General features: G+C 41.0%; 1 protein-coding gene across 1 annotated transcript; it reads left to right on the top strand.

The window, feature by feature from the left end:
• Positions 1-6,538: 6,538 nt before the first annotated feature.
• On the top strand, positions 6,539-11,194 carry LOC117470584 (extracellular calcium-sensing receptor-like). Its single transcript, XM_034115401.1, has 8 exons — positions 6,539-6,612; positions 7,052-7,346; positions 7,434-7,723; positions 7,974-8,269; positions 9,042-9,247; positions 9,366-9,587; positions 10,093-10,216; positions 10,293-11,194. Exons 1-8 carry the CDS (start codon positions 6,554-6,556, stop codon positions 11,192-11,194), a joined length of 2,394 nt encoding a protein of 797 aa, XP_033971292.1. The 5' UTR covers positions 6,539-6,553.

Below are 11,194 nucleotides of genomic sequence, written 5' to 3'. Positions count from 1 at the left end.
TGAGCGGGCAAAGAGAGGTGATTTTCCCGGTCTCCGCCCTGGAGGTGTGAAATAAACAGAGTGCTACATTTTGTAAATAGCAGAATACCTCCATGGCGCATAACTGTACTTTACAAGCCAGGGAAGGTGCTTCAATCCTGGGTATACATTTTGTAAATAGTGCAATACCTCCAGGGCGCATAACTTCACTTTACAAGCCAGGGAAGGTGCCTCAATCCTGGGTATACATTTTGTAAATAGTGCAATACCTCCAGGGCGCATAACTGCACTTTACAAGCCAGGGAAGGTGCCTGAATCCTGGGGTAAACATTGTTTAATTGTTTAAGTGTTTTTAAATGTATGGAACAGTGTTTTGTCTCTTTCAAAACTCTCCCGCCATTGGCTGGATACATGGGGACGATTTTATATTCACTATGGCCGTTAATATTCCAGTGAGACGAAGTACGTCCGGTGACGGGAGTGATCCCATGTTAATTTTGTCCAAAAACCAGAGCATTCCCTCATCCAAATCAAACCAAGGTATCTTGGGTCAGTCTTGTCTTCCAAAAAGTGGGGGGGCATTTCATTATGGGGGTGCATAATTTGACACAACACCGGCAATGCACGATAGAAACAACAGGAACTGCGACAGCATAAATATGCGAACACAAACCTACAGACTGCTGGAGAAGAGATATCACAGGGGGGGGTTGGGACACACACATTCCGATGGCCAATTAGTTTTAAAACAAAGAGTATACTCAACATAGGCCTACAGTAGGGGGTGGGGGCTGGTGAACGGTATGGTCAATGTTTGTAAACACTGTGACATTTTGACTTTATTTGATCATTTCAGTTAAAAACTAACGTTCATATTTCTCTTTGAGAAGAGAAATATGAATATGTTAGTGGCTGACCCAGCCCCATGGTCTGTCACAGTAGTGCGGGAAAGAGAAGTGCACTGTTTTGCCTGGCTGGACCTGTAATTTACAGGAAAGGAGTGTGCGCTACTAAAGAGACGCGCTACCATGGAAACCAAACAATGGTGTAGCTGTATTGAAGTCCGAGTGGAAACAGTAGCATTTGGAGCGTTATGTTAGAATGAAACAGCCAGGTCGTGACTCACAAAAAAAAAGTGTTACTTCACTAACTGTAAGCTTGTCACTCAGAGTAACCTACAGTTAACTTAACTGCTGGAGAAGAAAGATCAGGGGGGGGGAGCTGTGGCTGATGAGCCATTAGGTGTGTAAACACACAGCTGAGAGCTGCCGTTTCATTCAGACTGTTTAAAAAACGGTAACAACGGACTATTTTTCTTAGCGGATGCATGTCAATTTAAATCAATACACACAACTATTTTTTAAATCAATAAAAACATTTTCTAAATCCATAAAAGCATTTCAATTAATATTGGGAGTCATGTCGCTACTTTGTTGAGAATGTGGCCATGTAATAAGCGGGATAATTTGCAGCGACTTGGTCATTATGGGGAAAATAACACCCGTCACGTTAATAACATTTAATGAAGTTGAATACAGTATATTCATATTTGTCAGTGATTTCATGTCAATTCGGCGAACATAAACATAAATGATCGTGGTGAAGATGATGATTAAATTAGGATTAAAAATCGAGAGCCGGCTGCATTTCCTCTCGTTCGTTTTTTTCGACTAAACAACATTATTTTGTTAAATAACAACATGGTGATGTTTTGTAAATGATTAAATGTCTCTTATTTAGCACAGACTATGATCCTATCCGTGACATATGGATCTTAACAAAGATCCGCTATACAGTAGTACCAGACAGTAAATCTACCGTACTGTATCAGTTTATTTCACATGAGCTCCAGTGTGGAACCCCACTGCACCCCCTGGTGGATCAATGATCCATTGCAGCTGGCTTCATTATAATTACATTTATTTATCACAGGGGCGGTCTCAAGTCAGACTGGAGGTTGTCTCTTGATCGCGGGCAGACCCCGTGCCGACCCCGTGCCGACCCCGTGCCGACCACGGCCCGACCACGGCCATCGCGTTTCAAACTGTCCTAAATGAGGCGCTACATCTGTAGGTAAGTTTGAGAAACCGGCTCGAGATCGCTAGAATTTGACAATACACAACCGGAGAAAATCTGCCACTTCCTTATAGAGCCCCTCCTCCAACACACACGAACGCGCACATGACCAATGAGGGCACAAGATAAGTTTGTGCACAGATGGAAGGCTGACAGGCAGGTAGGCCATCCAGTTATTTTAGCCGGGCCGGCTAAAATGATTGGTTGTGCTTTTTACAGTATTACGGCTTCCACAGATGACATTTTTTTATGGATTTTTTGTCAAAGCACTTAAGATATTCATTGCTATCGGGATGTTAAGAGCATTCCATGGAATATAACAAAAAGTGTATCTCGAGCCGGTTTCTCAAACGTACCTACCCTACCTTTAAGTACATTTTGTATCATATTTTAATGTATATTCTCAAAAGTAACCTGGAATTGTTCCAGTCTTAGTAATAGACACTTAAAAACCTTTTAATACTATTGTTTAAATGAATTTAATAATTAATCACATTATTAGTCAATCTCCAAACACATTTCACACGAGCCGTCCGTAGTCTTCACCTATGCAATTGTTTTTCGTTGTGATTGGTTAAACCAAATATCTAATGGCCTTGGGGTCAGTATGTACACTACAATTTGTCCTTGCTGGAGGTCCTGTACGGTTGCTTATTTGTTCCTTATTTAGCCTGGTTTTTCCAGTTGTTTTTAATGTTCCCAAAAGTGTGATAGGAAGCAAATAACTATGTTAAGAGAGATGTGTGTCGAATTAAGAAGAGACTGTAGCGGAGAAACAAAGGGGTTTGGGAATACTGTAGATCAAGTGAGAGGTGTTGCATCTATCTTACCTCAGTGTGTGAAACTGGCGGACAGTGAGCCTTTGGCCCTGCAGTCGGGAGGGGATGTTGTGATTGGAGGGCTGTTCCCTCTGCATTTTGTGGCTCCTAAGCCGCAGAACAGCTACCACAGCAAACCCCAGCTCACACCTAGTGTGTAAGTGTGAGGATACTGATGATATCTTATACAGGCCCCTGTTGATGCTTTTGGTTACAAATCAGACTCTAAAAACAATAATTTGTCCTTGTTCAGGCCTGTTTTAGGTAAAACAACCTCTGTTAAAGGGGCAATTTATGAAAAGTATAAAGGTGCTGCTGAAAAGCCTTCACTGGTTCAGAGGATCTGCACAGCACAACAAACAGCGTTGTTCTGAAACCACTAAGCAATAGTCACAAGAATCTCAGCTAAGATTTTTGCTTTAAAAGAAACAAAACCATAAAGCTTAAAAAGATGGGGAACAATGAGCAAAACAAGATTATTTCTAATCATCCACCCACCTCCTTTTCTGAAAATCATATACTGATCCTAGAAAAACATTGCATGCTTAAAACCCTCCACCGCTGTTCAGTTTTCTGCTGCCTTCAAAAATGTTGTGGATGACAGAGCATATCCTATTACTGGGGTTACTTTCTTTCTTCAACTCCTCTTGTCAAGACATCCTAGATACTATTGCTCCACTAAAAGCTGTTCGCCCTAAAGTTAAGTCTGAACCATGGTTAAATGAGTCCACTCGTACTGCCAGGCAGGAGTGCAGAAGGGCTGAACGCAAATGGAAAAAAGACAGGCTGCATGTGTCTTATGATATTTTAAAGGGCTCCTGGTGTAGATATCAGAAAGTTGTTAAAGCGGAAAAAATGCAGTATTTTTCAGATGTTATACGTAGTAACTGTCATAAACCCTGTGTTCTTTTTAGCACTATAAACTGTATACTAAATGTCCCACAATCCATCAACTTAGTAACCTCCACTGATACCTGTGAGGCATTTCTACAGTTTTTTATTGACAAGGTCGCCGCCATCAGAGCAAACATCTCACTTCCTTCCCATGATCCATCTGTCATGGACACTTGCTCAGCTGTTATGGATCAGTTTGAGCTTGTGTCACTTCCTGCTCTAATGGAAATTGTTGCTCAATTGAAACCCTCTGGTTCTTTAAAAGTTTTGAATGACCTGTTTTTAGCTACTGACTCTGGGAACAGTGCTGTTCTTATACTTTTCGACCTTCAAAGTCAAAGTCAAAGTCAGCTTTATTGTCAAGAATTCTACATGTAGTACATCCAGAAATATCGAAAATATCGTTTCCCGCAGTCCTACAGTGTGACATATATACATCAAACAAAAAACAAGAAGGGCCTAGATAAACGGGGTATACATTAAACAAAACAAAGGGCCTAGATAACCGGGGTATACAGTTTAAAATGTTAATAATATAATTTAAGTGTTCAAAGTACAGTTTCAGTGCAGTAGCAGCGGAGATGGGCAGAAAAGTGAGTTAGGGGGTTAAAGTCCAGGACCATTTGGGGCAGGGGAGAAAAGTCGGAGGCAGGGTGGAGAGTTCAGGGGAGAGATGTCAGAGAGGGGGAGAGAGGGAGGGAGGGGAGAGAGTTCAGCATCCTGACCGCCTGGTGGAGGAAGCTGTTGCCCAGCCTGGAGGTGCGCGAGCTGAGGCTGAGGAACCTTCTTCCTGAAGGCAGGAGGCTGAAGAGGCTGTTGGAGGGGTGGGTGGAGTCACCCACAATGCTGAGTGCTTTGCGGGTGAGGCGGGTGTTGTATATGTCCTGTACAACACAGCTGCCTTTGATACTGTAGATCACAGTATTCTCATTTCTCGCCTGCAGCATTTTGTGGGAATCAGTGGTACTGCTCTAGACTGGTTTAAGTCGTATCTGTCTGAAAGAAGTTTTAATGTAAATCTTGATGATTTTACTTCCTCCTCTGCTCCTCTCCCATACAGGGTACCCCAAGGCTCCATTTTTGGGCCCATTTTATTTTCCCTGTACCTGCTCTCCCTGGGCGCTATCATTAAAAAATATGGTGTCTCATTTCATTTTTATGCAGATGACTCGCAAATCTACATGCCCCTGAAAATAAATGACCCAAACCCTCAGCAACGCCTGTCTGACTGTCTGCAGGACATCAGAGCCTGGATGGCCTGAAACTTTTTAAAATTCAATGAAAAAAAGACAGAGGTGATAATATTTGGACCCAGTGGTGGCCCCAATGCCCCGCCTGTGCTGGATTCTCTTGTCCCATATGTGAAACCCATTGTCACAAACCTGGATGTACGGATTGATCGTGATTTTAAACTAGACAAAAGATTAATTCTGTGGTAAAATCCAGCTTCTTTCAGCTAAGACTTTTAGCAAAGGTCAAGCCTTTCCTTTCTTTTAATGACTTTGAGAAAGTAATACATTGTTTTATATCCACTAAACTGGATTACTGCAATGCTCTGTACATTGGAGTAACCAAGGCTTCCCTGTCAGGCCTACAGCAGGTCCAGAATGCTGCTGCCCGCCTCCTTACAAGGACAGGCAGGCGTGAACATATTACGCCTGTACTCGCCTCGTTACACTGGCTACCAGTCAGTTTTAGAATCCAATTTAAAATGTTACTGTTCGCATACAAAGCCCTAAACGGTTTAGCAGATCTTTTAAAACCATACACACCCACACGGTCACTGAGGTCGGCTGACAGACTCCTTCTGGTCGTCCCTAAATCGAGGTTAAAGCAGCGAGCAGACAGAGCCTTTGCTGTTGCAGCTCCAAAGTTATGGAACAAATTGCCCCTCCAGGTTAGACTTGCTCCAACTCTGCCTGTTTTTAAATCTCGTTTAAAAACCCACTGCTTTTCCCTGGCATTTACAGACCAGGTGACACTTGTGCTTTTAAATTTGGGTTTTTACCTTACTAGTGTTTTGTATTGTTTTTACGTGATGTCGGAGAGTTTCTCAGTCTGTGGCTTCTGATCTGGTTTCATTGTCTCGTGTTTTACATTTGTTTCATGTCCTGTCTGTTTTTCATGTATTTATGCTATGTTTTTATACAGTTGTTGATGTACAGCACTTTGTTCAACTCTGTTGTTTTTAAATGTGCTATAGAAATAAAATGGATTGGATTGGATTGGATAAAACATGTACAGTATATTGGCCATTTAAGGACATGTCTGGCTTTTCAGGGGAAGTTCTGCTGTGATGGCTTTAGATTAGGGTATTTGGGCATCCATCCAAACAGCATGACTTTGTCAATGATGATTATTTGAAGAAAAGTTACATATAAAATATAGAATGAAATGAATACATCTTGTCAGCGCTGGGTATGGGCATGCTCTCTCTCTAATAGCAAAGTGACGTATGGTAGAAGGAGGGAAGCGTCTGAAAAACGTTATAAACCAGTGAGAACACACAGTACAGTTTGCCCACTTGGCGACAGTTGATGATGGAGATGTCTCTTATTGGTCTGATACTGTCTATAGCTTTGTGTGAGCTGAAGTCAGTTCTTGTTCTGAATAGTTTTGGGGATGGTGTTAAACAAGCGGCTGGGCTTACAGGGGATAGGACTGCTGCTGTGCTTAGCACTAATGCTTCATCTGTGACATGTAAGCTACAAGGTACCACTCGTCAACCTGCATTCTCTCTGGACGGTGACTATGTTATTGGGGGTGTTTTCTCCATACACTCCAACATGCACACTGTGAAGCATAACTACACCACCATGCCCGAGCCACTAAGCTGCGCAGGGAGGTTAGTACAGGGAGATTGTGGCTAGACTGTGGGCATATACAGTATATTGATGTGTATATTGTGAATTTGTGTTGCAATGTACTGTGTTGTATGTACACACTTTTAAAAATAATAATCATTTATAAATCTTTTAGTTTTTTACATAATGTGGATTTATTTTTTCTATTTCATAAAAGTTAATAGTTTAACTGATGTATACATACTTAACCATTTGTTGAATGGAGAAATGTTAAACTTATGATTTATTGGACCATTGAATCAATTCAGCAAAGTTATATACTATGTTTGGGTTTTTGACAGATGAAATTCCCATAAAGCCTACAGAGATGCTATTCGTTATTATCAAGACCATATATTTGAATTTCAGTCATCTTGTAGTCTATCAAGTATTATTTTTAAATTTTAAAGTTTTAACATTAACACCGATGTCTGTGTGCAGCATCAACTCCCGTGGACTGCGCTTCTCACGTGCAATGGTCTTCGCCATCGAGGAGATTAACAACAGCACGGAGCTGCTTCCGGGGATCAAGCTTGGTTATGAGATTTATGACTCATGTGACTCGGTGTCCATGGCGGTGCATGTTGCATTTCAGCTTTCAGGGGGACCGGACCCGGTGTTTAACACCGGCGACAAATGCTCAGAGTCTGGTATGGTGATGGGCGTTGTTGGTGCGTCTGCGTCCACGTCTTCCATCAGTATGTCACGCATCATCGGGCCCTTCAACATACCTCAAGTAAATATTAAGAATTTATTGCAAACTGTGTTTGAGTCCATTACTTGTTTTGCCTCTGTCCCGTTAAATAACTGTTGTTTTCTTTAGGTGAGCCACTTTGCCACGTGTGCATGCCTGTCTGATAAGCAGCAGTACCCGAGTTTCTTCAGAACAATCCCGAGTGATCAATTCCAGGCTGACGCGCTGGCCAAGCTGGTAAAACACTTTGGCTGGACTTGGATAGGTGCTGTCCGGTCGGATTATGAGTATGGCAACAATGGCATGGCGTCTTTCCTGCATGCAGCACGTAAAGAGGGGATCTGTGTGGAATATTCTGAGTCTTTCTATCGGACCAACCCACGTAGCCGGATCCAGAGAGTAGCTGACGTTATCCGCAGGTTTCTGTATCACTGATTCTCCTTTAGTTCACTGTGCTGACACTGACCGTCTGCACAGAAAAACCAAAACAAGTTCTTTAAGCGATGGAACATGTTTTTATTACAACAGGAAATGTGCCAATATATCTGTTTCTCATCTCTCATGTTTTGTTTTGCTTCATACATACAGTATGACTTGTATTGTTATAAAATACAATTATAATCATATATTATAACTATTGTTTTTATATGTCATTGAACGTCCCTCCAGGTCAACGGCTAAGGTTGTTCTGGCATTTACTTCCATTGAAGATATGAGAATTCTGCTGGAGGAGCTGTCACGTAAGCCTTCCCCACCTCGCCAGTGGATAGGTAGTGAGGCCTGGGTAACTGACCCAGACATGCTGAGGTTCAGCTTCCTTGCTGGAGCAATCGGATTTGGCATTGAAAAATCTGTCATCCCAGGTATAAGGGACTTCCTGCTGGATCTCTCTCCGTCTAAAGTGGCTGACTCCCCATTGCTTACCATGTTCTGGGAGGAAGCATTCAACTGCAGGCTGGTAAAAAGTGAGAAAGTTGTGCCAATTTTAAACATACATGCCACTCACAGTAGTGTCTTGATTGTGTTGCCCAAAATGATCAGCCTCTTAAAGACAAAACCCTGTTTGCTAATCCTGCTTATCTAAAACATATAGTGCAGAGTTAAAATATATGTAAAATAAAACACATATAAAATGTGCAATATATTTGTTGACAGGTTTTCAGTAATTGTAAAATAAAGAAGATGAACTGTAAACAGGAATGTAGTTTATTTATGCTTTATGAGAAGTAATAAATACAAGGTATATGCGTAGATGAGTTAAAGAGTAAGTACAAGAATTGAAATGTAAAGTGACAGTATCAAATTCATGAGTTCAAGAGTTCAGCAGTCTTATCAAGCTGTGTAGGACTGTTAGTGTGTTACCGTCTACCAGACAGCAGAGGGCAGAACATTTATTTCTAGTATGATAAGGGTCTCTATTAATCCTGTACTGCTGGTTCTAGTGTCTATCATGCATCATTAAAATATACAAGTCAGTATTAAATACAAGGAATACATGTTTTGCCTAATTCAATTGCAAGTATTTGTCCGATGACTCATTTGTGTAAATGTGAGCTGCTGACATTTGAAAATAAATAAATAACGTAAAAAACAGATAGACATGTCCGCATAACAGTGATTTGAAATGTGATGTAAATCCTGCAATGCTTGTTTGGCAGGTTAAATAATACACATATAAGAATGAATTAATGTAATTGTCATGGCTAAAAACACCTCCCTCTGTCTCTGTGTTTTTAGGTGAAGCCACGGACAGGAGTGTGTGTGATGGAACTGAAGATATAAAGACGCTCCAGAGCTCATACACTGACACATCTCAACTTCGAATCACTAACATGGCGTACAAGGCTGTCTATGCAATAGCGCATGCCATTCATAACGCAGTGTGTCAGAAAACTGATTCTACTACACAGTGTGATAAGTTCACTAAGCTAGAGGCCAAAGAGGTCAGTAAAAATAATGATGTTCTTTTAAGCTGCACGTCTATGTTATCAAATGAATGCTAATTTTATTTTTAAATGATCTCTTTATCCCCTTCACTATCTTCCTTTACTTCATCCCTAGGTTCTTAATCAGTTGAAAAAAGTAAATTTTTCCCAAAATGGTTATGATGTGTCATTTGATGCTAACGGGGATCCTGTGGCCACATATGAGCTGGTAAACTGGCAAAGAAAGGAGAGTGGCAGCATTGAGTTGGTGACTGTGGGGCGATACGATTCATCACTGCCGGTGGGCCAGGAGTTCCTTATCAACAGGAACCTTACCTGGGTGGAGGGTGGCACACAGGTGAGGAGCCCCAAAGCAATAGTTTAACATGCTACATTTTCATATCATCTTAAAGGGTATAGTGTCTTTCATTTTTATAAAGAGTTTAAGGTCTCTGAAATTGTTTATTCTGACCATAAATATTATGAGGGTACCTCATACAAATTCCAATGTTACAAATAATGAGAGAGTATTTTTAGTATGAAAGTTACGTTTATTATTTAAAATACACATTTACTTACTTTTTATGGAGTGGAGAAAAGTGACACAATTAAAGGTTTTATATAAAATACTTTTATCTAGATAACATAATCACTTTCAGACTGCTGAAACTTACTTTAGCTGATTTTTTTTCTCACAAAAACTGGATTGTATCGCCTTGGCAGTGCGGCTGACAATACAAAAATGTAAAAGACACAAAGAAAAACAATGTGAAGAAAAAAACATGAATCTACAGTATCCTTTTATAATTTTAGCTTCAGAGCACACTTGTCTACATGTGAGTTAATTTGTATATATGTGACAGGTGCCTGTGTCAGTGTGCACTGACAGCTGTCCTTCAGGAACTCGTAAAGTGCTTCAGAAAGGAAAACCCATCTGCTGTTATGACTGTACACCGTGTCCCGAGGGAGAGATTAGCAATGCTACAGGTATTTGTTTTTCTAATGTATTTCTACAACATAAAATATAAATTCCAACTGCTTAAAGCTCTTTTCTTTTTTTCAGATTCCTTTGATTGTTTCCCTTGCCCCAAGGAATTCTGGCCTAATGCAGAGAGAGATATGTGTCTTCCCAAACCTGTAGAGTTTCTTTCCTTCAACGAGGCCCTTGGAATTGTCTTGGCTGCTTTTTCAATCGGTGGTGCCTGTCTCGCCATTATAACAGCGGCTGTGTTCTATCGTCACAGGAGCTCACCAATTGTCAGGGCCAACAACTCTGAGCTGAGCTTCTTGCTGCTCTTCTCCCTGACTCTATGTTTCTTATGTTCATTAACGTTCATTGGAGCACCCTCGGAGTGGTCCTGCATGCTGCGCCACACAGCGTTTGGGATCACATTCGTCCTCTGCATGTCTTGTGTTCTTGGAAAAACTATAGTAGTTCTGACAGCCTTCAGAGCTACACTACCAGGTAGTAATTTGATGAAATGGTTTGGGCCTTCACAGCAAAGATTGACAGTAGTGTCTTTCACGTTTATTCAAGTTTTGATATGTACTATTTGGTTAGTTCTTAGTCCCCCCTTTCCAATGAAAAACCTCACGACATACAAGGAGAGAATCATCCTGGAGTGCGCATTAGGATCAGCTTTGGGCTTCTGGGCTGTACTTGGGTATATAGGCTTACTGGCTGTCTTTTGCTTTGTGTTAGCTGTCCTAGCTCGGAAACTACCTAATAACTTTAATGAAGCCAAGCTTATCACATTCAGCATGTTGATATTCTGTGCAGTCTGGATCACATTTATCCCAGCATATGTCAGCTCTCCTGGGAAATATACTGTGGCTGTGGAGATATTTGCCATTCTGGCCTCCAGTTTTGGACTAATTACGTGTATATTCGCTCCAAAATGTTTTATTATTTTATTTAAGCCAGAGAAAAACACCAAGAAACAATTAATGAGCAGGGGTTTGTAA

The sequence above is a fragment of the Trematomus bernacchii genome, unplaced genomic scaffold (genome assembly GCF_902827165.1).
Source record: "Trematomus bernacchii unplaced genomic scaffold, fTreBer1.1, whole genome shotgun sequence".
Taxonomy (NCBI): domain Eukaryota; kingdom Metazoa; phylum Chordata; class Actinopteri; order Perciformes; family Nototheniidae; genus Trematomus; species Trematomus bernacchii.
The sequence above is the reverse complement of the archived record's forward strand: the minus strand, read 5'-3'. Positions and strand labels throughout refer to the sequence as shown.